General features: G+C 40.3%; 1 protein-coding gene across 2 annotated transcripts in view; it reads right to left on the bottom strand.

The window, feature by feature from the left end:
* dlg1a (discs large MAGUK scaffold protein 1a) overlaps positions 1-21,920 on the bottom strand; it is a 126,643-nt gene extending 104,723 nt beyond the window's left edge. The window contains exons 1-4 of one of the 2 annotated variants that reach the window (XM_084354520.1): positions 21,675-21,920; positions 20,390-20,560; positions 16,719-17,550; positions 15,404-15,494 (exon numbers count right to left, since the gene is read on the bottom strand). In XM_084354520.1, the coding sequence (XP_084210646.1) occupies positions 15,404-15,494; positions 16,719-17,550; positions 20,390-20,560; positions 21,675-21,693 (1,113 nt within the window). In that variant the 5' untranslated portion in view covers positions 21,694-21,920. The remainder of the gene's footprint in view (positions 1-15,403; positions 15,495-16,718; positions 17,551-20,389; positions 20,561-21,674) is intronic. The other variant, XM_084354521.1, reaches the window with a different exon arrangement.
* Between the last annotated feature and the right edge of the window lie 5,711 nt (positions 21,921-27,631).

Genomic DNA, 27,631 nt, shown 5'->3' with positions numbered 1-27,631 from the left:
AAATTGTCTGAAAAATGTCTCTTCTTCCTGTCATTCTGAAGGTTGGAATCCATATTATTCACACACATCTGATTTAACTTGTGTTTGTGGTGGATACAATGTGTAAGACATGCTTTCAGCCACGGCTTAGGCAACACAAAGTAAATCAGGAAACCAATATAGGACTGTGCATCAGTGAGCTGGAAAGCTTTCTGAAGTCAATCATGTGTGGATATTCATGATTATCTCCATAATGAAAATCCAGTGTTTTTTATAGCAATACATGCTAGCATCTTTTATCCTCCCATCCCTATCTGAGACAGATTAGTACAGATTATTCAGATTACTTGAAAGTTAATACAGTGGAAATTATTGAATCCACGACCAGGTAAAAAGTACAACTACATACAGAAGTTTAAGTTACAAAGTCATCAGCATGTGTTTGGCCACTGAAATGGCTTGCTGGATGACATCATAGCGTTGCGTTGCTGCAAAGCTTGAGCCAAGTTGAACTTTTTTGCCGGACGACTCTGCATTTTTTTCTGTGCTTGTACCCCTGCTGCGTCGCCAGACTGGCCTAATTAAAATGAATGAGATGGCTGCATTTTTTTAATTCAGTCTAAACATGGCCTTAGGTGTAAGTCACTGGCAAATTGTCTCTGTATCCAGTTATTAATAGGGATTCCACTTTTTGTACAAAACTGCAGCAGCCTATTCAACACCTAAGTGATTTCTAAATAAAATAAGTTCTAGCAAAAATTAATTAATAATATATATAACAGGCAAATGTTTTCACCTGTATTTACTTACTGTACTTCATACTGCTACAGCAGCTTTATTAAACTACCAAACTATATCTGCAAAAGAAATTCCAAGTCAGTACATTTTGCACCTATTGTAGGTGGTCACAGCTAATGATTAAACATCAGGTTCTGACTTAAATATTAAATATAACAGTTATCACTTTATATGGTGTAAAAACACATCGAGAGGAGAGGAGAGGAGAGGAGAGGAGAGGATTTATGAGCTATAGAGGGCAGTGGAAGTCAAACAAGTCAAAGCGCACTCTTGATGCTGACGTCTGGGCCATCTGGACCATCACACACACAGACCCAAACACACACAGTAGTCTCTCAGTGGTTGTCTCTGTCTTCTCACCTCGACTGGAAAACAAACAACGCAGCATGAGAGAGAACGAGACAGAGCGAGGGAAACAATGTGTGAGAAAGAAGCAGAGGACGAAGCGAGGGAACCAAGCGAACAGAGGGTGATTTTAAGGTCACTTGAAAGATGTGGGGAGAGAGGGAGAGACAAGTAAAGAGGTCTCTAAACTAATTACATATGTTAACTGTTAAAGTTATTAATCCACAACACAAGACTGTATCCCTCAAGTTACGTTTGAAGCTGGTAATCCGTAATGGGAAATTATTTTTAGGTTTTCCAACTGTACGCAGTCAAACGATGCACCGATACTAACGAGCCTGGAGGAGCCAATTAAGGCTAGAAGTTGATGCAGGTAGACAAGTCATATAAATAATGCAATGACATGAAAGGTTATTCTGAGCACGGTAGGGGCTTAATCTTCAAAAACCTTCCTAGGCATAAACATGTAAAACTTTGTGTGCTTTCTGTGTGATGCATTAATATTTAATAAATGATTGATGTATTTACCATGTTGCAGAGCTTCTCTGCACATTACATTTCTATAAAGCAGTCTTTAATTAGACATGACATAAGAGAAGTTATTGGAGGGAACACTGTACTTTGCATCCATCCTGATTAAGATTTTTAGCGATATTTTGTTTTATTACTGTCTTTTGCGATGCAGTTTAGTTATCTACGGTATTTGATTATGTATACATTTTTGAAATTCCTCTAATTTTGAACCAGAAATCCATGAGATCCTCTTCTGTGTGCTTGTTGGAGTTTACTTGTTTGTTGGTGACATTTTTACGGCTCTGTGTTTGAAGTTTTAGTAAAGTACATGTAAAGTTTAGTACATCCTGAATATCACTCTTCAAACATCGAGGCCAACTACCCACTCCTCTGAGACTTCTTCCCAGGAGGAGTTTAAAAGAGTAAATTTAAGAGCTCTCATAAAATGGAGATAAGTCCAAGTGATGCCTGACGAAAGGAAAATATCATGAATATTTTCTGACATGTTTTGTTCCTGGATTTTCCTCAAATTGGATTATTTCAGAATAAATCTTGGTTTTCAAGGAGTCAACTTTAGGTCAAGTGCATTCCTGAAGGTCTGGCTTGCGTGATAAGCTAGCTGTCCTGAGAACAGCTGCATATGAGTCCCTCTGTGCTTGGCAAGGAAAAGAAGGAGATAATGCTAATGTGTGTGCACGCCGATGTACACACAAATAGATCCATACATCTGGGATAGCCACAGGCGTTCTGGCTCATATGGCTCATAAAATATAATGTGAGTGTGAAGATATTATGTCATCTTTCCAGCATCACTCACCAAATTACTGAAAGATAGAAAGAAGGAGAGAAAGCATATGAGGAATGAATGAGACAGAAATGGGGGAGAGAGAGGGAGAGGCCGAGGATGCAACATCATGAGCCTAGCAGGCATGCACTACATGTTAACATTAGTAGGTCAGCCAGCACAGAAATAACTACGCTGTGTGTTTGTGTGTGTGGTAACCTCATACACTCATTACTCGCCAATCGTGGCGGATTCTCCATTCTACACAGTAACCAATCAGAACAGACTCCATACATCAACAGTTCAAATGTGGTCATGTGATCAGCTTTTACCAGCTGTGTATTCAGTTTCCACATGAGTGAATTATCTTCTATATATAGCTCCACCTCTCTCTCTAAAATGTTGAGTGAGGACACGATAACTCTGTCTGAACCCTGGCAGCTTAAATATCAACTGTACAGCAGAAAAGTTAGTTTTCATCCATTAATGGATTGTCGTTTATGAAAAATGTTAGAACTATTAATTCCAAGGTTAGAACAGCAGAAGTGGAGTGTCAAGTCTCTGCAGCACAACAACTTGAGCATCAACATGCTGGTGTGTTAGTCATACATACAGTGCCACTATGTGGCAAAACACAGACACAGCAGCACCTGGACAACGTTCACTGAATATTCATTTTATCTCATTCATGTCTAATATAAAGTTTTATTTTTTGTATCAAGGTTTATTGCTGACATTGAGAGAGAAAATGAAAAGGTATGTAAGGGCTTTAGCTTTTTCAAGAACGTCTATATGAGCTGTAGTAATGTAAAAATGCCTACACATTCTGTGTAACACAGCAGTAATACACTTCACAGCCTCTCTGGATCTAGACGCAGTCAGATGACAGCTATGAATGACATAAATATCAGTTACTAAAATCATGCTTGTTTAAAAAAAAAAAAAAGTTTACTTGATTATTTAATAAAAAACTAGATTTACTGCCTCGCGGTTGCTGGCATGTTGCGTTTCCCGAATTATGACACTTAATAATGGCCAGAAACTGTTTTGCAGGATATTATGAAGTCACTGAGAAGTTGACCGTTGACCTTTTTTAATATAAAATATCATAACTCCATCATTTTACCCTGCTAATCTTAGTCTTTAAACAAAGTCATTAGAAAAGACAAGGTATTAGTACCTGTCTAATGATGATATTATTGGCCAGTTCCATAACAAAAGTATGACAATGAATCAGAATCAGAATCAGAAATACTTTATTATCCCCAAGGGGAAATTGTTTAAATTGATAAAGAGGAGTTTGTTAAAGTTGTTAAAATTAAAACTCAGTGAATTGTCTTTGTACTTAAACTAAAACAACATAAGTAAAATAAATGTAATCAAACAAAAATCAAATAACAGTATGATACTTAAAGTTTATTTATTTCTTAATTTCTTCTCTTTCATGAAATATTCCCTCCCCATCACTTTTAAACAGTGAAATACTGACAGCCAGGCTAGAAAAGACAAAAAGCTAAAAAGATGACATAAAATGAACAGCAAGTTAGCAAGTAATTTAAGTCATTCATTTCCTGTCAAGTCAAGTTATAAGTCATCTAAACAGTCACTTGAGTCGACTCAAGTTCAGGTCAGGATGACTTGAGTCCACATCTTCAGTCATTTTCAAAAGCCCGCACTTTGAACAGGTGCAACACGCTACAAATTAAAGTTGAACTGGCCAACTATCATCGGCGACTTGGTGACAACGTAGATGGAAACGCTTGGCTGTTTTAGGAATTTGTTGCGTACCCTAACGTTATCTGAACATAACATCAGCATAGTGACACCTCAGAGTCATGGTTGGGGTCATATACAGTATATTCTAACTTGCCCAAACCTCAGAAAAAGGGACAATGAGTCAGACAGACTGGACAAACATATTGAACTTCTATATATCTATACATATTCTATACACAACAACCCCTTCTAACCCTACACTCTCTCTGCTACCTGGGAATGGAAAGGGAGGAGTAGGGTAAAGACGGGATGTATTCTTGTCATTTGAATACACGAGTCACAATTTGAATGTCGCCTTCAAATTGTGCATCTGTGAAAACAGTGTCCCTGCAATTACTTGAGGACAAATATAATCTTTAAGGAAACATTTTTTCCAGTCAATCATGAAAAATCCTCATTTCTACTGTACCTTTCATTTATACTACAGGCCGGCACTACACAGCAGTACAAAAGGGACAAAGGGCAACATTATTTAATCTGTTTGACTCACAACACAAAGAATCCTCCTGAACTACTCTCTAAACCATCCTGACATGCTAAGGTCACGGGGTCACAAAGCTGTTTAATTTTCCCTCCTGAAAATCAATTATAAGACGAGAGTAACCTGAAGTGAACTTAGTTGACTGTCTTGTCGTGTGTATGTGTGTGTGTGTGTGTGTGTGTGTGTGTGTGTGTGTGTGTGTGTGTGTGTGTGTGAGATTAGTCATCTGCTCAGAGGGATTAGCTGCTCTGGCTGTACTCAGGCATGACATGGGCTGAGCAATTTAATGTTAGCTTCCTAGCCTGTTAGGTTGACCAGGACAATAGACTGATGAAAAAAAAAAAAAAGCTGCAAAGTCTGACTGAACAGGAGGAGGTCACAAGGTGAACACATTTCTGTTTTCCCAGCCTTCATCACAAACTACTACTACTACTAATTGCTCTGAACTTTCCTCAGTACCACCAGAGTTTTCTATCCTGCTTGCTCCTTCGTTCCAGACAGGTGATTTATTTTTCAGACAGAAGCCAGCCATGACATCCAGAGTTGACCCTCATAACCAGCCAAGTTGGGCTGACTGTGGCTGAGGTCTGGGACCTGATAGCTAAAGGTGCTGGCTCTTGCCTGGGCACGGCTCCTGGATTTGGCTAGATTTTCTGGACACTGACTTGGATGGATTAGACTGAGAAAGTTAGCAGCACCCAATCTAGCTTTGGGCCAGTTCAGGTGACTACCGGCTTTTCCACTTTGACACAAACTGACACTAAACGATAAAAAAGCATCACAGCAGTTTCATTCAGTTTCTGTCACAACTATTGATATCAGACTGAGTAAGTACAGCCATCATTTTATGATTTCATGAAACTACTTGGGCTTTGTCACTAACTGTAGTAGGAAACCTTTTTTATGGCAAGAACCCTTCAAACAAAACTTAGGCATTAGTAAGCCTCACATGTTGCTGTAAGTCTTACAATAAGTTCTGGTTTTGTCTGGACTTAATGTGTTACTGAGTAAATTAGTGGAGTGTAGTGTCAAAGCTGCATGCCTGTAAAGGTTCAGACTACTTGGTTAGCCACTACGGGGAACGGAGCTAAGCAGGCAGCTACCATTAATGCTAAAGCCATAACCTTTGGTCCTGGTCTAATTCTCCTTAATTACTCAGCTCTTCTTGGTTTTAAGCCAGCCTCCGTGATTCCTAGCACCTCTGATACAGTTCTGGGGAACCACAAAAGTATCAGGGACTGGATCACAGTGTTTCAGAAGGATGTGACACCTTTTCTGTTCCAAGATGATTTGCAAGGCGCCTCTAACATGAATATATATGGGTGCCAACCTGTACTTTCCATAAGACAGGCTTTGGAAACAGGCTGATACTGGCTAAAGACCAGTGGTGGAAGAAGAACTCAGATCTTTACCTTCAGCAAAAGTAAGCATACGTAATGTTAAATCTAGTCCATTACAAGTTAAAGACTTCCTTTGCTAAATCTACTTAAGCAAAAGTAAATAAGTATCATAAGCTAAATGTATGTAAAGTATCCAAAGTAAAATTACTTGTTTTGAAAATATCAATATGTAAAGGTGCATTTTACCGCTGTGGCTACAGTTTTAACATAGTTTTAACTACTTTAGTTAAAGGCAGGTAGTTTAGTCCAGTGGTTCCCAACCTACCGGTCAGGCAGCTCCAGAGAGTCACAAGATAAATCTGAGGAGTCGTCAGATGATTTATTGGAGAGGAATGACGTTCTGGTACAGAAATCTGTTTTCATTTTTGGACCTTTCTCTGATCTTTCTTATTTCTGTTAGATTTCTTAAAGCCTCACATATTATTTTAAATGAAACTATCGAAGAAGTTTAGAGGGGAAGTGGCTCTTGTGTACACGTTGATCTGCTAAAAGAGAATCACTGACATACAGAGTCTCACCTAGACACAGTAATGAATGTTTTTCGTTGAGGCCACAAGTCAAAATTGTTGGAAACAGCTGGTTTGGTCTTTGACCAAGATGATCATGTTTATTATGTAAAGGTTTTGATCTGAAAAGTAATTAGTAATCAAAGCCAAGTATAAAAATACAATATTCCAATTTTTACAATAGTACGTAAGGTGCTTTAGGTATGTACACATACAGACACTATATAAACACACCTGGCCACCTGTCAAAGATTACTTCAAACAAATAAGGGGGAGCATATCAGAAAAGTAACTGCTGCTCACTATGCTCTTTGCTGTAGCTATCTTTGGCTGAAGGCACTAGCTGCTGTTAGCTAGTTAGCTCAGTTAGCTGTGCAGCTAGTGGCCCTGCTCACTGACTGGCTCGGAGCAACAAAGGAATGCTGGTGTTTACACCACCGGCAACGGAACCGCACTCAGCAGCCTCTGAGCGAACACGACCAGATCTGGACATAAGAACATAAGATCGAAGAAGGCCAGTTTGACAACAGGGCGTACAGTGCTGAGGATTTACAGCGGCTCTGACCAGGACTCTGAGTCTGGGGATGAGGAGACACGGCAAATGAGGACAGGAGAGAGGTTAAGTGCCAGAGGAACATTTAACCACATCTTTGTTTGAGAAAGAGGGAAACTGGAATTCAGAAGGTGTAAAAAAGAAAATAATTGTGAGAATTTTTCCTTTCTTGACACTTCCTGGGTTCATTTCGTTTATTTGACTAAAGAAGCAAAGACAGCTAGTGAAGTGCAGCCAACTTATTGTGGTAAAAAGTGGTATTACGAGACAGGTCAGGTTTAGGCTAGCTGATTAGCATGCTAACTTCAGTCAAGTCTTTGACACAATGTCAACTCTTTTGTTTCTTCACATTCTGTTGATAATTTTAGAATGTTTTTAATTAGGATTCTGCACACACCTTACACATTGCACCTTCAAAAACAAACAAATTCTGCATGCAAAAATATAGAGCTGGCAAAAAAATGCACCAAAGTGTAGCCGACCTTCATACACTGCAGGTAATGGCCTGCTGGTCATTCATTACTGACGTTGATTTATCCTCAGTTGCTCTAAGTTAACAGCAGGTGGGTCAAAAAATAAATTGTAATCAAAGTAAATGAGGATACATTACATTTATTGATGGTAAAGAGCTGCGATGGTCCATCTTCACATGTATCCCTCCTGCTGGCCCAGTAGGTGTCAGCCCTACTATAGACAGGACAATCCAAAGACCTACAAGTCCAACTCCTCACAACAAGTGTGAATCCTACAGAGCTGCGAAGGACGTTCAACCTTTCGCTGAGGTTCTCATGAAGTAACAGCAGTCGTACATTGTTGTGTTAGTCCTCGTGCGGAAACATAGCTCTGGGCTCAATACTCCTACAGCTGCTTGAGAAGTTCTCTTTTTCCTCTCCTCTCCTCTCATACCCTCTCCGTTGATTAATTTGTCAGCCGTGACCTCTCCTCCCAGTTACACCACAGTGCCAGCTGGAAGGCTGCACAGATGAATGGATCGGAGGAATGATGCAGCATGGAGTTTTCTCAAAAAATCCAATAAAATAACCCAGAAAATCTAGATAACAAGGACCTCGTGCTCATGCACTCGCTCACAGACTTGATCTCTCCCCTTCCTTCGGTGTCTGTGTGCGTCTCTCTCATTTTTTCTCTCTTTTCTCTTCTTTGTCCATCCTGAAATAGCTCCACCTCTGTAAAGTCTATTAGCAGCCTAAGGTAAGCCTCTTAGGAGAGGAGAGACTCTTGCTCTCTTGGAGCACAGGAGGCCAGTGACACTCAGTAAGTCCAAACAACAATCACACACGGTTAAAACCAGGGTAGGATTTAAGACTGGATATATCAGAGAGGGAAAGAGGATTGGGAAAGATAGAGGGGAGAATACTGATGGAAAGTAAAATCTGCAAACTGTATGTTGACGACAATCTCCACAGGCAGACATATTTCTGAACATGTTCGGTAGATGTCTGAACATCTGAGTATTCATTACTAGAAGGATTTATTAAACACATCCATGAATACTTTGCTGTAATCTTTGATTTTGATATTTAAATCATGATTAGAGGTGCAACCGATCAGATTGGCCTGCACTTCCTGGTTGAATCCATCTATCTATTTAAAATCTATGTTCTAATTATTGTATAGTCGCCAATTTCCAGTGCAGTCCAACTTTTGTATATGTTTTTCTGTTTACCAACAATGCACATAGTAAAATAGTCCAACAGGGTCAGAGAGGAAGATGGTAAGAAGAAATGAATCAAGGAGGATCAGAGGGGATGTACTCAAACATCCTCTAGCAGTAATCTAGCAGTATTGAGCTCAGGGGACACCCTCTGTTTTTTAATCCATTATCTTAATGAGATAAACGAGATTAACCAGATAAATGTGAGATGGAATCCCTGCAGTCTGTTCTGCCGACAGACTACAGACTTATTTGTGTGTGTGAATGTGTTTGTGTTTATGTCTCAGTCCTTGATCATTCACTAGATCCCTTTGACTTAAAAGGCCAAGCAGCTTCTTTCTAAGACTTCCTCATCGTATTGTGATCAGGTCGTATTTGAGAATCTGGGGGAGAGACTTTACAGTGAGTGTGAGTTTGATTCTCTCTCCAGTCTCAGACTCACAATCCCTGTGTTTGCCAGCGTGGCAGAAGGTCATGCACATAATGGCTGAAGGTGGCAAGGCAAGGTTACCGAGGGGGTCAAAGTGTTCACCCTTCAAGCAGATAATGTAGTGCAAACACCTGAGTCCAAGACAGGTCCGCGAAGCACAATCAAGACTGAGTCACAAATTAGATTGAGTATGAACTAGTGCCGTCACGATCTCAGATTTTGACTATTCGATTATCATGGCCTAAAGAAATTACAATAACAATATTATCGCAATATCTATGGAAAATTTAAGAAAAAAAATGTTTGGACACATTCATCATCAACTTTATTTATTGTGTGTTTTCTCTCTCTTTTTGGCCAATGAATTACACTCAAAATACAAGTGTAGGGAGGTGGAGAGATAGTTTGTATAGTCTGTATTCAGTAACTGTACAAAAGCTACTACCTTCTAAGTTTTACACAGTATTAACATCATTTTTGAATATCACAATTTACGTCAATATCGATATATCATGATACCCCTAGTATGTATCAAGTAGGCAATTTATCATTATATTGTGATATGAAACTGTACATTGTCTTGGATTTTAGATCTGTATCTCAGTGTCTGCTGATATGACATAAGTACAAATGGGTGGTGAAACCTGGTATTTAATGGGCCCCCAGGGCTAAATTAGTATTGATAAGCTCCAAAGTTAAAGGCTCTTTTATCAGTACCTTTTATCATTTTGTGTAATTTGTTATCACATTGTTGTAACTCAAAGGTTACTTGAGTTGACAACTACACTCATTACTGTAAGTGCAATAAAAACCTTTGCCAGCAAAAAGCGAATCGTTACAGAAACGCCACCAGAACACTAAAACAAAAGCTGTCTGTATGTAGTCAAACTGTCTGCTTATATGCCACATATTGGTATCTTAAAATTTGGCAAATTCCAGAAAATCAATAAAACATATTTACAAAAAAAAAAAAATGGCAAATTCTTGTAAACTCTTGCTGGTACAGGCAGGAAATCACATGAGCAGAGGGAGGAGGACTGATACCGACTGCTGTTCACTCGGTATTTTGATGTCAGAAATATTATTTATTTTATTGACATTTAAGGTTTGTTTCCACTGAAATATCATTGAGTTTATTGTAATTTTGCTGTTGTAAACATTATTGTTAATGTTCTACAGACACTAATTTAAAACATTCAACTGTAATCCTGTCGTATTTTTTAAACAATACATTTTTTTAAAAGCAATTATTTCATAGCATTGTACAATCTGCCTCTCATTCACCCATTCACACACTATCACAGCAAGCTACTGTGCGAGGTGTATGACCTCGCATGTTTAGTGTCTTGAGGAGGATCAGTGGAAGACCTGCTCCACCTCCTGAGCCACACCTGTCTGTTTGTAATGCTGTCAAATAGCATCTAAAACATCCTCCCCACATGCCTGTCCAACGTCAGAGTTATGGAGGATGCTTCCAACAATTTGTTTCAGTAGAGTTCTAGATACTCAAACCAATGATACGGCACCTTGAATCTGTTCTGGCAGTAAGTAAGTAACTTTTCTATTAAGCTCTCTATTTCACATAACTACTACTGCCACTTTTTTGTGCATACAAACTCCTACAGTGCAATGCCATCAATGCATTTGAGGAGAGTAAGTGTGCTCTGTTGTCCTTATTTGAACGATTACCACACGTTTCCCGTCTCTAAGACAGCAGGCTCATCACACTGCTGTCAAGAATTACACTTTTGCCAAATCACAAGAACAAGTTTTGTTCTAAGCATATGCTGGCATTCACACCTATTTGCAGTTCTGTTCTACTGAAAGCCCCTCTATCATTTAAACCTACAGCTCATGTTGGTTCTGCTTAGAATATGCCTCTTATCTATAGAGGGACCAGGTCTTCTTCCACAGAGTCTGCCATGTTGCACTGCCATGTTTCTACAGCAGCCCAAACAAAACTTAACACTGGCTCTAGAGGTGGCATTTCATGTTTTGTCGCATTTTTAGCGGAGACAGTAGTGAAGTCGGTGAGATGACGGGTATTTTGTTGGTTACGATCTGCAGCCCCACCGCTAAATGTCACTAAATCCTACACACTGGACCTTTAAATGGGCCATGCATTTCTAAGCGTGCACATATGTGTTTAATTTTGACTGCCGAGTATTCTCTCCTGCCTTGAGACCAGTCAGTCAGTTAGTCATTCAGTGAATCAGTCAGACATCATACACAGCCAGCCAGCCAGAGAGCTAGGCTTTTGAAGTGTGTGTCCTATCAACCCAGTTTCCTGTCTCTCAGGGTGTCACATGTTTAGCAGACCAACAGCTGAGCAGCGGCTCAGTAGTCGCTGGACTAGAGCACATCCTGTTCTGTAAGATATCATCTTCTAGCCCGTTCATCCCCAAAGTATAGCACCCCATCTGTGCAATCAGCAACCTGTCACCAATTTGATACGGCTAATTGTGAGCAGGTGCAGGTAGTTTCACATTATTTACTGAGCCTGGAGTTTATCACCAAATGCCTCAATTGGATGTGTTAAGTGCAACCCCTCTTAAGGCAGGTCTAAGTCTCTCTTTTCCATTTAAATCCTGCTTTCTTAACGACGGTTTATAATGAAAAAGATCACACGAGGACATTCAAAGCTTAGCATCCAATTCATACACAATGAATGACTTCCATCATGAGAGACACCGATCACAAAGAAAATCTCTACACCCACATGATCACACCCTGATTACTCATGTCCTACTGTCTTGTCTGCTCCCCTCCTGTGTCTCACCTTGGTAGTGAGGATACAGATGCAGTCCATCATCTCCAGCTCGACTGGCAAACTTTCACCAAAACATCTTCCAGCTCCAACTTTCCCGTTCCACCACTCAGCCGCTTGTTGCTGTTGGTGACATATCTCTGCCGTCTGTCCGTCACTGTCTCCTCCTTCCCATCCTCTTCATTCATCCCTCAATCTCTCTCTCCTCCCTTTTCTCGCATCCTCTCCACCTGTCCTTTCATCAGAGCGACCAGAGAGGACTTCTCCGCTAAAATGCAGGCCGGCTCGGAAACATGGCAGCTGTCCCGGTGCACCTCCGCCTGCCCTCTTGTTTTCCAGCTGCTGTCTTCATTTTATGGCAGCTGGTAGCCACATTTTGACCTCAAAAAGTGCATGCTTTAGAATATGTATCCCCACACGCGCAGACCGCACTCAGCACACAAAAAAAAATGGACGGGCAAACGTGCAGAGACAGGCGCAGAAACGCACACACATGGATGCACAGGCAAACACTCACACAGACAGACGTGTATACGCAGACTTAAGCACACACAAAAATACATATACTGCCACACACACACATACACACACCACTCTCTGCTGTTTTATCAGGTCAGTCTCTGTTTGGCAGGAGTGGGGGGTTAGACTGAGTGAACAGTAACAGCGGTATAGCAATGGATGCTCTACTTTTCAACTTTGACAGTGAACTGGAGAAGTTAAAGCTCCATACGCAGCCTGAAGCTTCACTCAAGATATTGTGCTTTTTCTAAATACACACAATCACTACAATTGACGCTTGGGTTTGAAACAATACAATATACTGTACGATACTCTATTCAAGACCAACGGAGCAGGGAGAGATCTTGTGGATAAAACACACACACACACACACACACACACACACACACACACACACACACACACACAAACACACACATATATATATACACACAAACAGACACACACACACACACACAATTTTATATTTGTTTCTGTTCCTGTCCTACTCTACTTCAGTCCGGCTCCACCCTCCTCTGGCCCTGCACTCATTGTTGGTTATCTCCTGATGCTCACTGCTGCCAACAGAAAGTCTGCACTGGGTCGTGCTAATAAACAATATTATTGGGTCTCAGTGTCTTCTACAGCCATTTAAAGGGACAGTTCACCCCAAAATCAAAAATACTAGGGATGAATGTCATAAATTAATCAATACTAAGCCAACTTGTTTTCCTGGACTCTATTAATCCATTCATTAACAAGAACGACATCTACACAGTACAACACAGTAGGTAGCAGTACGCACTTTGTTGTTTGCCAAGAAACACAGAGCAGAAGAACAAGAGTTTTAACCCAACAAATCTTATTAGACCAATGAAATATTAAATCATCCATCTTGGTCACTACATTTTAGCCTTTCTTCACCCTCAGGTGTCCATACACTACTGTATAGTTTAGAAACTTCTTTTCTAAAACAAAAAACTTTGAAATTATTGGTTATCTTATCGTATTGGCCCAGAGAAGCAGGTGGTTATTGGTTATTGATATTGGCAAAAAATATATAGATTCTAATATATAAATAATAGAGTACATATTTGCACCTGTGGTAATATTTATCTAACTAGATCAGGAGTGTCAAAACTTTTTTTCCTTTGGAGGGCCAAAACTAAAATTATAAATGGTGGACGAGAGGCCTGCGCTCATGACAGCGAGGCTGAGCTGTAATGTTAGCTAGCCTCTCGTCCAAATGGTACTAATCCGGTCCATTAGACGATAGACAGTAATGGATAATGAGCCATGCAAAAGCAGGAAATGTACCATTTCATGTCACTTACACGTGTGGCCAAACTTGCCTTGTATTTCTCTCAATTTATGACAAATGTTCCCACCTTTTTCCCCTATTAACCTGTTTCTGGCACTGCACAGCTTAGTCTAGTGTACTGCTGCTAGTCCTAGTCCTCCTCAGTAAGAGTCAGGCCGAGAAATGGAGAGAGTTAAAGTTTTTAAGAAAAATGGCATGCATTTTGTAAAAATCTGCTGTGTCCGTTTATCTGTCAATCACTGGGGCCGAACCAACATCAATCACCATCGAGAAGCTGACAAACAGAGGGCAACGGCATGTACAGACCCTCTTAGGGCCAGAGGCTAAAAATGAAGAAATTAATCTGAACTGATAAATATATGTTTATGCCAAATATGTTTATTATGAGATTCACACAAGTTCACACCAGAAGGGCAATTTATCTAGACCCCCTCGGTTTCGAAATCCTCCTTCTTTTTGATGTCTCGAGGTTGGCAAGTATGCTTGTCGCAAAGTTAATAACGGACAATTGTACATTTCAGAATAAAAGATGACTAGATAAACCGCCCCAATGTACATTAATTACTGGATTGCTTTATTTGGAATACTTGAGCAGCACATGGGATGACAAATATTGCCGTGTGCACACACAGCACTGTATTTAAACAGTAAGTAAGTCAATATCAGAACTATTTCCAAGTTGTGGACTATCACCAGCAGATCAAAGCAACATTGTGTACAATGTTAGTCTGTGGTCAAACAGCCCAAACAACAAAAAATCCATTTAATTTCCACTTCAGCAGTATCAACAAGACAAAACCATTTGCTCGAGCCCATCTGTGAGCTCGTTCTGCTGACTCTACTAAACAATAAAATGTTACTGAACTGAATTGATTCTTCTTGTCATGTTATGTAATACAATGTAAGCCGATGTTCAAACAGCCAGTCCGCATAAACAATCTGTCCATCTAATTCTGCTCTCTGCAGCCACCAGCAGCCTTTGACGGGTTCAAGAAGCGATGTTTTCACCAGTGAAAACATGTTTGCCCTTTATCAAAAATATTTTACATGTAGAAGAAGTGATGTGTTAGACATGAGGCAACGCATCAACCCTCATTCTGTATTCATGTATTTCATTGTTTTAAAACCACGATTTTCAGTCATTTGTCAAATGATTCTTTAACATGTTAACCCAAGCTCCTGATTTCTTCATAAGCTACATCCATAATTGACACGACAGCCTCACACCAAATAAGCAACTGGGCACAGGCAGTCAAAACCATGAAACTACTGCTAATTCTCCACCTAACTGTATAAACGTTGACAATGGGGTCCTTACACAGTATATCAAAAAACCTGACAAGCTTTTCTAGACACAAGAACACGATAGAGGCTGTATTTTCATTAAAAATTATTCTCTACAACTCAGACAGAAATTATGACCTCACTTCTTTCCCAGAATGGTGCAGCCCTTAAGGCTGCCATCCAACAACTGAGATCACCCACCTTCCGATAGGAGGAAATATGAACTGTGCTTTTAACCGTGGAGAGATTTCCTGCGGGTTTCCTCAGGCATTGATAAAAAAAGAGAGATGTCTTACCTTGTTGGGGGTCAGTGGGCCGATAGCTGACCTGGGGCTGACTGGACCATGGCTGGGGCTAGTGACTGTTTCTGGCCCGAGGCTGGTTGGACTAGAAAGAGAAATCAAGGAGAGAAGGCATCTGGAGGAGAGCTCTGAAAAGTGTCACCTTTCAGTCTGCACTACTACAACTGCTATACACAAATATTTTCTGCATGCAAAACATGGCATTTAATAGCCAACATCATTTTGTACTGACATGAGTTATCAAACATAATCATTGAAGACGTCATTACATGAAGTTAATGCACATTTAATTCAAGTAAAGTTTTGAATTAGCCTATATCCAATTTAATTGTCCATAAGTCTGTCTGTCTTAAATACCAGTTAATGAGTCTTTTCTATTTCTTTATTGAAACAGATTTTTAGAATAGAATAGAATAGAAGCTAATTAGCTATTTGGCTTGAGCAGCATAGCTACAGCACAGAAGATGACCATATAAAAGGACAGGACCACTTGGAGTAACCCAAACATCAATAGGAAATGTATGAAAAGGCTATCATAGAACGTAGCACACTGTTCTTCCCACATTATCCTTATTCAAATATCAGTAAACTGATTGTAACTGTGTTAATACAGTGTTTGATGAAATTGTGCCTTATGTCATACTTAGTTTTTTTCTTTGTCTACATCTTTGGTGTTATCTGCTCATTGCGGTAGTGTTTTACACACACTTTTAGAGATAATTTATTAGTTCAGTCTGTTAAAATGTAAGTTACATATCTGCCAACACTCCTGATTTATTCGGTAGTGTCCCTATTTTATTCCCTTTCTCCTGCTGTGGTACAGTTTGGTGATTTCTCATGTTAATCTCCCAATTTCAGAGTGAATCAAATGGGTGTTCCTCTGTGTCAGATAGCTGTTGTAATACCTGGCAACCCAACCCAGAGGCAGAAGAGAGCATGCACAAACAACGCTGCCTACATGCGTTACTCATCACTGCACTTGCTCAGGCCCTCTGCTCTTCTCAGTTTGCCGCTGATAATGGATGAAACAGGACCCAACAAGACGAAATACGCTTCCAAATTTCACTCCACTTCTGTTTTTGTGAGGTAAAGTGTAGATGTTGATTTTTGATCACTTTTTAGTGAATTTAAACTAGTTAAAAATCATTTCACTTTGACATCCTTGTATCTTTTCTATTAATCTGTAGTGTAGAGTGAGGGAAGGCTATTTAATAAACACCCGACTTAATGTTGGCCGGCATGCAGTTAATAATTGTTCGGTTTGCTACCCTCTTAACAGCTGAAATGTATTCTCATATGGTGGACATACCTCAGATGAGCCCCTTTAGTCAAAGCTCCTGGAGGAAATGTGGGGCTGCGGTTGTTGAAGGTAAATTTTCCATGGTTGGGGCTCGTTGGACTCATGCTGGGAGTTACTCTGCGCACACCTGGGTCCTTGCTGGTTGCTTGAGCTGTAGAGATTGGGGAAGCATCTGTGACTTTGTTGAGACCTGGGCTGGTGGGTGTTAGTTTGTCTGGAGTGGTTGGGGACACAAAGCCTTGGATGGTGCTTGAGACGAGGGCTGACACAGTCACCAGGTTGAGGTCTGGAGAGATGGAGCTTTTCTGTAGATAGGCAGAGGTGATGGAACTTTCTGAAGAAAGAGAGCTGGTGGCAGTAAGTTGTGGCTTTGTCCCATTCAGTGATACTTCGGGAGGTGTTTTTGTGGAGCCACTGGGATTTTCTGCACCATTCACTGTCACTGTGGCAGCAGAGGGAGAAGAGGGTTTGGGAGTCTCTGATGTCAATGATTTAGAGGCTCCAGGCTGGACTGGAGGGAGAGGAGCACGGTACTTGACCTTGGCAGGCTGTGACTGAGGTGTAATGGACGGTGTTGTAGGGGAAGACGGCTTTGTTGTGGGTGTTCCAGATGGGATTGGAGGGGCATGGGACTTGATTGACTTGGGTCTGGGGGTCAGTGGTTTGGGCTGGGATGGTCCTTCAGAACCTTGAGGGCTCACAGGACCAGACACTGGCTGTGGCTGGGCTGAAGGCTCTGCTGGCAGGTTACAGGGAGCAGGGTGGGTCCATGGGCCGTCTGTCTGTACCAAAGAACCCTTGCTGTCTTGAAGGATGGTCAATTCGTAGTACTCCTGAATGTCTGGAAGGAGAACGCAGTGATTAGAGACATGATGAATGACTGAAGGGCTCAGTGGATTAGTAAATTAGGTAAGGACAAAAGGCATGGTTCATTCACAGCTCAGGACAAGAAGGCTCTACAGCCTACTACAGCATCACTGTGAGCAGCAGTGATATTAGTGAAGTGAGATGTCTGCAAAGAGACCAGAGGACACCAAAAGACGACACCCACCCCAGCCACAGTCAGTTCACCCTGCTTCCATCTGGTAAAGATACAGATGTATCTGCCACCGTACCACCAGACTACAGAGCAGCTTCATTCCTCAGGCTGCGAGACTCCTCAATTCATCTTACGAAATCCACTCTTTAAAATAGTTTGTTTTTATTGTTGTCTGTGATGTAGCATTTAAAGGGCTCAAACTTCAACTTTGTTTTGCAACCCTGGTGTTGAAAAATTATTCATAAATGAATCTTGTACCTGGAAGTGATGTTTTCTCCAAAGGATATACAGTAGAGCAGTGACGATGAGTTGATTAACTGATCAAAGTGAGAATCGTTTCATCTTTCCGTTTCATACTTCAGTCATTTTTTAAATGTATTTTTTAGGGTTTGGGACAGTTCATTGAATAAAATAAAACATCTGAAAGCTTTGGAAAACTGGTACAGACATTTTTTTTACTATTTTTGACATTTTATAAACTGAACAAATTGATCAATGGTGGTTAATGATAAGAATAAAAATCAGATTTATCTTTGATGACAATAATCATTGGTTGCAGACCTAGTAAGCTGTCAGATGTCATTTTTTAATTACTCCTGAGATGGTGAGGTATGTTTGTAGAGAAATCAAACAAACACAGCTAATACTGTGTTGACCTCTAGTGGCAGAATAAGGGTACTGTCGCCCAAACAGTAGGTCTTTCAGGGTTCATTCTACTGTCAGAGCGTTTTCAAAGTGACCATTATGATTAAGCTTCACTTCCTTCTCTCCACATACAGAACTGACAGGCAATCCTACACTAAATCATGCACATGGTTGTTCGGCCGGGCTGCCAAGAGAAGTTAGGGGGTCATAAAAGAAAAAACAGATAAAGTATATAGGAAGCATACACAGGGATTTGAAGATAAAACCATGATTTACACACTACAGTAACACACAGTCACATCTATGGATGTATAGTGTGTTCAAAGATATAACAAAATAGATTAAGTCAAATATCTCTGACACAGAACAAGTTAAAGATCAGTAATAAGAAAAAAGACAGCCAGCATGGTTTCAAAACGAACCTTAAAACCAGACACAGCTTTACTAAAAGTCATAAACAGGAACTCAGCCTGATGTTTAGTGAACAGCACACACCCACATGTGCACACACACAGAAAGGAGAGAGGAGTGTTAGTGTAAGAGCCAGAGGTGTGGGTGTGACGCTAAGCAGGTGGGAACTAAAAACCAGTTTGTCGTCATGCACATAACCACACACACACACACACACACACACACACACACACGTACACACACACACGTGTGCTCAGTGTTTTCCTTCCAGTAAACAACAATTCACCACAGACAGAACTAACCAGTTAGACACACTGTTAACTCTTGAAAGGAATTTATACTTGACACAGATTCTCTAAACTTGTGCATACTTTAAACAAAGGGTCCAGTGTTTTCTGTGACACCAGCCTACATCGTGGTGTTCTGATCTCCATTTTCTGGTGAGCAGTCATGTGACAACATCTTGGAGACACCATGAAAACTAGTACTACAACTCACAGAAACACTCTTATGATCAGTTTGGCCTTCTGGCTGCTGGCCTACTGGTCTACATTCTTATAGCCAAACCTCCTTATCTGGCAAGAGTTCATGTCTTCAGGCCTTCATACACCCAAACACGTAGTATGCTTCCTGACTGGCAAACTGCACTGCTCCATCAAAGTTTAAGACATCATCAGTGCAGGAAAATGCAAGACAAACAAAGCTGGCTCTAGTCTAACAACACTGAGTTTATTAAGTTGTTGGGAAGATCAGCACAAGTATCAAGCTAGTGGGTCAGTTCATCCAAATGTCAATTAAGAGTGGCATCAGACGAGATACAGACAGTTTCTGTTTTCTTTGCAAATATTTCCAGCTAATGTAATCGAACATTACATTTGAAAGACTAACTAACTAACCTCTTTCCAAGAACAACATCCCAGATACTCAAAATCAGGGGTGCCCAAACCTTCTTCCTTGGAAAGCCAAAACTGACACTTATTGGTGGGTCACGGGCAAAATAAAAAAGCAAACATCTGTTTAACTGTATTGTTAAGATGCAAAATGAAACCAAGATCCCACATTCACTTAATTGGGAATGACTGACTCCCTGCACAAAGTGTCACTCTCCTTGCCATGCTCAGTTTTAGCAAAAATAATTATGATTTTATATATTTAAGGATTATTTTTTGCAGCACACAATATAAAACAGCATTAACAGTGATTTATATTGTATATCTTTTTTTTTATATTTCTTTTCAATTGCTAAAAAACATCCAGCGAGCCACATTAAACCTAATGGTGGAGCAAACTTCAGGCAGCCCTGCTCTGAAATGCTTTGTGGATTTTGAAACTTCTCCTGACTTTCCATCTGCATGAGGGTGAGTAGTAGTTAATGACTTACTTTCCTAATCTGCATTCGCATTAAGCCACCTGCAGAAATCCAACAGACGTCAACTCCGAGCATCAAACATATGATGAGAAGGTCAACAGGTTTGTCTGCAGATAAAAACTAACCAAGGCTTCTAATCCGACATGCTGTAATATCAGATATGAAAAGAAGAACAGTGACTGACTGGCTTTAAGGACACAAAACAAATTTCCTTACCAAGCAGAGCGCTGAAGAGCTGACTCTGAAAGACATTGATGACTCTGTCCAGAGACTGCTGCAGCTGGTCGTCCTCCTCCACAAGGCCCTGTTTGGTCCGGCTCTGGTTCTGCTGTCTCTGGTCAAGTTTGGTCCGGTACTGTTGCAGAAGCTCCAGGGCTCGCTGCGCATCTAAACACAACATACACAGATAGTAACTGTATAACTAACGACAGAAAAGAAAAGACACAAATCTCCAGGCACTCTAAAGTACAGAAAGGAGATTAGGTGCTCCACATGAAAAGCGTCTGATTAATTGAGGATTACTAAAGTTAAAAACTGTCACCGGTTCAGACCTCACAGTGTTCATCAGGGTGAAGTTAAGAAAGACAGATTAATTACACCTGGCTCCATACTGTGAGAGGGGACACAGGTGTTATTAATAGGCTTCTAGTATACCCCATCTCCTTCTTAACACTGTCAGGTAGATGTTTTCTTTTCCTCTATGTATCTAACTTGCAAATTTGACAGCAACTAAACAGAAAGGTCTATAATGGTAACTACAATTATGGTTACTACTATTACGTAACTGATGTAAAAGGGCGTGAGGGTAATAGAGTTTATGGTGTAAAGGAAGACTGCAGGCTGCATTCCAGGCTCCATGGCACTCTGAACAGCTGATTAAACCAGAAGCACTGACAGATCAACACCAAACTCGCACTCAGAAGAGTCAGCCTTCAGCCTTTAAATGCCTCTCAATGCCAAACTCCATTCAAAATAATTCCTGTTCATTGATTATTTACGTATCTTTAACCAAACATCTGACGGAGTGCATGGTGTCAGATTATTATCAGTTGCACACTCACGTACTTTAGATCGGCATGATATCAAAAACAAATCTAATCTATCATCTGCCGCTTTGGTGCACACCAGCTGAAAGACAAGTAGGCTAACTTAACTAAACGCGGATTCAAATCAAATAAAATGCTGTTTGGTGGATAACTTCTATGCCGAATTTACCACAATGCCTGATTAATTAGCAAAAGCTCTCGAAATTGTATTTAAAAACTGTATTCCCAAATCTATAAACAATAAAGCGTTCAATTTAGGATTGTTTTAATGAAGTTTCGTGTTCGAACGTTAATTTCCACGCTAGAGGAGAGCGCTTCGCCATAGCAACACCAACGCAACCTTTCACAGTGGTCAAAACTGATGTGTTCGTCGACAAAACCAAATAAATGAGTGTGTATGTCACAAAGATAGAAATAAAGACAGAGAAACATCTAAATATTTCATTTACAGTTACCTTTCTGTCGCACGGGCATGGTGACGCGCACAGTCCTCCTCCCCGGGGATTGTTGTGTGTGTGTCGCTGTTATTACAGATGTGTGTGTCTGTCCCGGGACAGCCTGCCTCCAAAGTGGGACACCAAACTGACACCACAGCGGTCTACAGCCCACCAACCTGTGTTTTCATCCACACCAAAACTTTAGCAAGCGCTTGAAAGTCCGACAAAACCGTCAGAGCTGCGGGGAAAAGAGAAGCTGTCAGCCGCGGATATCCAACTGTCACCGCGTGGACTTGGTACCCGGAGCTGTGCTGTCGCTTCCTCTCCCTCCTTCTCTTTCACTTTAGCTCTCCCTCCGTCTCGTGTCGGTAAAACTTGTTCTCCATTCACTTCTTCATTCAGGTGACTTGAGTCAAAACGTTGTCCGACCGGTTCTTAGGCGGTCCTGTGGGATGGACTCACACACACACACACCTACAAGTCCCTGAACGCCTCACACACATTCATGCACTCACATCCAAACAGCACTGAAGCGGGTTTCAGAGGCTCCTCATAAGCAGCTTGTTGGTGGTATTGTCATGTTAAACAACCATATTGTGTGCAGTGGTTAAAAGCCTGCTGCATCCAATCCACTCAACTCTGAGTGTAGCCTACATGTGGGTTTACACAGTTACAATCTTTACTTTGTGGGGGTCAGTAAGATAACTGATGTTAGAGGCAGAAATACATACATGAACAATATGAAGAGAGAGACCTGGGGAAGACCCTGCTACATCATATGGGAGCCTGTTTCCACCAGTTAAAGAAAGAAAAAGATGAGAACTGATCTTGATGAAAAAATATTTCCATTGTAAGTAATTACGAGTGAAAATTCATAATCCTGAGGAAGAAAAGTCATAATTAAGAGATTTAAACACATATTCAAGAGATAAATGTATCAATAATTATGACCTTTTTCTCATAATTATGCCTTACAATGTGGATATATACATTTTTAATCAAGGCTAAGTTTTCATCAACTTTTCTTCTTGGGATTCCATAACACCGTCCTCCTCCTCTGAACTGTGTGGTGTTCAGGTTAGGTTCTTTATGAAAACAGGTTATTTACAGCTTATTTGTATCATTAACATAAAATACATTAAAAATGCATAATTTGTGATTACAATAATGGTGCTCGGTAATGTATTAATGACCTCCACAAATGTATTATCGTAACATTTTCATGGGAGCTCAAATACCTTCTCAGGTCTTCTGAGCTCTCTCTGGCTCCCACAGTACTTCAACTCTGTTTACAGACACTGATTACACTACCAGAGATCTTTCTTATTATACTTCTAAATGATAATTGTCATACATTTGCTGTCTAAACTGGATATTGAAGTATAAAGGGTTTATCAAATATAACAGCAAAAGGACATTGGTGCCCAAATTGCATGCACACACAAAGACACTAACACAATCCAAAAGGCAAGGTGTATGAGGAATCCAGTTGAAATGTCACAGGTGTAATCCCACAAGCTGTCCGGGCAGGCCCATTCCTCTGTGAATTCGGTGCTATTATCATGGTAAACAGTTATATTGTGTTGAGTAGATTAAAGCCTCTCCCTGTCCCAGGCTTGTCCATGCTGTATCTCTCAGCCCAGATACATGTCAATTACCAGGGCCTAGTTTACCCAAAACAATGCCTCTTAAAGAAGTAGGCTTAACATTTACTGAAGCATTAAAAGAAAACCAGAAGTTCCCAGGAAGTGTGTGAGTATCTCTGGCAGGGCAGAAAATCAAGTCACTGCCAAATACATCTAACGCAATAAAGAGTGGTTAGGTAATAGTTTTCATGAGAGCCCAACTGATGCCAAAACCGATATCAGGAAGTCGGTATTGATATTTTGGCAGATATACACACATTTTACGCAATGATCCCTCACATGTGGTTATCAAACACTTGAAAAAAATACAATACATTTTGATCCTGAGCAGTGTTTCCTGCATTAAAAAAAAAAAGAAAGAAAAGTTTTCATATTGTCACATATGGGGCAACATAAACGCTGATACCAATATATCTGTGTAGGCCAATATCGACCAATGATGTCTGCCATCCGCTACATCAGTCAGGCTCTAATATTTATATTAATATCTTTTTAATTTTTTAAAAATAGTTGGTACAATCCCACTGTTAACCCCACTTTGAAGTCATGGTAAGCTGCTCCCAGCTAAAGAGCTAACACCAGCAACTTTATTTCCCCAAACCAGAAACTGAGTGACTGATGCAGTGTTTAACATTTAGGAAGCCAAAGAGAATGTTGGTGGACCAAATCAGGATTAATATGGCGCAAAATGATTGGACTCAACATTCACAGGGTGGCTAAAAAGAGGACTGCAAATGTCGCTGGTTTTGCCTGGTGCAGGCTAGTAGGCAGCTGGCGCTAATACATCAATCATAACGACTCAATCAGCTAAGTGGCAATTTGCTGCAAGTATGTTATGGGGTCTTCCTGGCCTCTAATAGTCAACGAAACATTTAATATCATAATTATAGTAACATTTCTGTCAATTGTTTGTAAAAGATGTCTACATTTACCACCGAACCTGTCAATTGCTTCCTTAAGTTTGCAGCAGTTACCCTACGTTAGCATCTTTTTGAGATAAAGGGAAAACTTGTAGCAAAAATGATCAGTCAGATAAAATAAGCAATGTTAACTATAAAATTAGACAATGATTTATCAACTTCTTTTGTTTCTAATAGATGTGAGTATGCTATTATTAGCTTGCTGCTATTGCACTCTCAAAACTAGCTACATCACTGCTAATATTTAACTTATCAAATGTTTATATACACAACCAGATAAAAAGCACCAATAACTGTTTAGTCTATTAGTTAATGAATAAATAGGCCTAATAAAAGTTTGACTAAAGTTTTATCTGCTTTCTATCACTCAACACATATCAGTGTTTAGCTAATGTGAGCTGTCTAATGGTTAAGAGTTGGGTGGCTTTTCATCTCCTAGCTAACAATTATTTGATCAATAGGCCAAACACCCAAAAACCTGGAGTCACCACTTCACCCAGGCTTCATCTGGGTCTTGTTCTGAGTAAGGAGTGTGTGAAGCTAGCATCTTTACAGTATAAGTGACCAGTTACTGAGCCCAGCTAGTATAAATAGCTTAATTAACAGCTAACTGCTACATAAAGGTATAATATAGGCTAACATTAACAATTCTGCTTTAAAATTTATAAAAAATGACTAGACCTTTATTATTTATTTAGTTGAGTTGTGTCAGCCTACTTACACTATTGTCTATGTCTCCAGCAATGTTCAGACCCGAGGTCAAGGTTAACGGTGTGTTTCATTTGGTCGCTTGTTGCTATAACTTCAAGGAGAGAATCAGAAGGTGAGAAAGGAAGTCTGCAAAGGAGACTGAACGTAACACATTACCTCATCCATAATAATTTCTGCCATAAATTATATAGGTAGATTTTCATCAGCTATAGAGTGGTGTAGCATATTTTTGCAGGCTAACCCAGAAGTTAGCATCGCCCTGGTTCCCTCGACAAAAAGCCTGTGAGATTTTTGAATTGGATTTTTGAATCTCGCCTAAAATAACCTCTGTGGCAAACACAAGTTTATGATACTTACGGGTTTTGTTCAGCAAGATAATCTTCAAAGATGAACACTTTTGTGTAATTGATCAATCTAGAAGTTGTAAAGTCAGAGTTAGAATAGTTTGTAACTAAAGTCGGCCTGTAAAGACGGACTAGTGAGCCAGTGAGTCTCTGTGTTCGGTGTGATGACGTTTAGTGTCCGTGACAACTTCTGTAGTCTCATTTAGCCATGACATGATGGATTTTATGTCGAAGAACAAAACACAAAAATATCTTAAGCCTGTGGTAACTACAGACCGGATGACAGGACTGGATGTGCAAAAATGCTAACTGATTTCTGAGTTTTAGGACTACAAACTACGCCACTCTATAGTGGCTGTTTAACAACCAAGACAGCAACTCCCATGATCCCACGCTTCTTAAGAACATCATCAAATTACATCTTTGTTTTGGTTGAGAGACTCCTAGCGCCATGAACTTAAATACTGTGTGTTTAAGCAGCAATAACTTATTTTAGATTTCTATATTACAGTTTAAAATGCACAAACTGTGACAAGGGTAAATGAGAAAGTTGTTGGGAGCCGGGCTGTTCCACTTTTGATGGAATCTTTATCTCCCTGACACCAGTCTGTTTGACATTTTGTTATACATTAGTTTAACTCAGTCACATGGTCAGCAGCAGTGGACATGCTAATGGTTGTCAAGAGTTAACATACATAAAGCCAGAATGCAATATTACTGCTCGATACATGTTAGTCCTGCATGTTCACGGTTTGTTCGTAGACAGTGGACCGACTGTAAGTACGCAAACACACCCACACACACACTCATCAGTCACCACATACATATGCATGCAGGCAGCAGCTGAATGCAGGTCATGGACTCTGTCTCTGGTATTGTTATTGATCAGGTCACAAGAGCTTATTGACAGCTTTGGTGGGTGCACAGAAACTCTCGCTCTGTATCTCTTACACACACATACGTTCATACACACTGTCGCCAGCATAATGCATGAGCGAGTGAGGGCAGGAATTTATGCATGGTTGTGTAAGTGGGTTTGTCAGTCAGCACACAGAAGTATCATTTTACCCAAACCAGTGCGTAAAAGACAGACTAGAGAGGCAAGAGAACAAAGGGACATCATTCTGCTTTCATCAATGCATTTGTCAGTGCGTGTGTGTGTGTGTGTGTGTGTGTGTGTTACCCTCTATTGTTAATTGTCGGCCTGTACCACAGTCAGCACAGTTGTTCTACTGAGGGCACTGATGCCAGGAGAACAGTGGAGAATGGTACAAGAGATATGAGGAACAACATAAAGCCAATGATACCGATCTCATTATATGACAATATGATCCAGTCATGCATCTTGTTATACAGTAAAATAATGCAGTGAGCGAGCAGTAAGTAGAAGTATCAAATACGTTATGTGTCAAGTTCAGACCATTTTCTCAGCTACATGCGCAGTATGAACTTTACACGTTATACTTACCACAATGCACCATTTTTCTTTCTTTAAACTGCTATAAAAGTACAAACACTGACATGGTTTTTCTATTTTAATTAAAACTCCTTTGTTAGGCAGTTTGACGAACTCGGCTGTCCTCTGATCCACAGCTCGGATAAGTGTCAAGAATAGATATAGATGAGATGGACGGATGTAGAGGGATGAAGAAGAGTTAGACTCTGTCCCATTAGACTAATGGACGGTGGGACAAAGCGGCATCTGCTGAGATGATGACAGCTTCTACCAGCTTTAATCCACAAGCAGAGGAAAGTGAAATCTCCCACAGATCTGCTCAGGTGATCTTTATCACTACGCTTCCTGGTTACTTAATCTCTTTTTCTCTACCTCTCCATCTATGTTTATCCATCTTTGTCTTCTTTCTGTCTTCTCATTCCTTTCCTTCACCCATTTCTCTTCCTTTCTGCATTTCCCCCTCCCTTCATTCCTTTGTTCCCCTTCCTTCCTTTCCTTCCTTATTTCAGTCCCTACTTTTTCTGATTTTCCCATGCATAATTTCTTTCTTCACCCCTCTCATACTTCCTCACAACCTCCTTTAGCACTTCATTTCTTCAAAACCTTCTTCTTTTTTTCCATCACCTTATTTCCCCCATCCCTTTCTCCTTTTGTCTCATTGCTGTTTCCCTCACAACACTCTCTCTTTCTGAGGCATAAAAACACATAGAGCAGCAGAAAGAGAGATATTTCCACCTCCTAAAGACAGAGTTCAGTGCACCAGGAGGAAGCCAGATTACCAATAGTGACATTTTTATTATTTGTACAATAGAGACTTTAGTACATTATTCAAAACACTTCTTATATACTGAAAAAATGGTACGTCCCAAAGCCCAAAATGGCTCTAGTATAATCGCTG

Source organism: Pagrus pagrus (genome assembly GCF_965226575.1).
Source record: "Pagrus pagrus genome assembly, chromosome: 6".
In the NCBI taxonomy this organism is placed as follows: Eukaryota; Metazoa; Chordata; class Actinopteri; order Spariformes; family Sparidae; genus Pagrus; species Pagrus pagrus.
The sequence above is the reverse complement of the archived record's forward strand: the minus strand, read 5'-3'. Positions and strand labels throughout refer to the sequence as shown.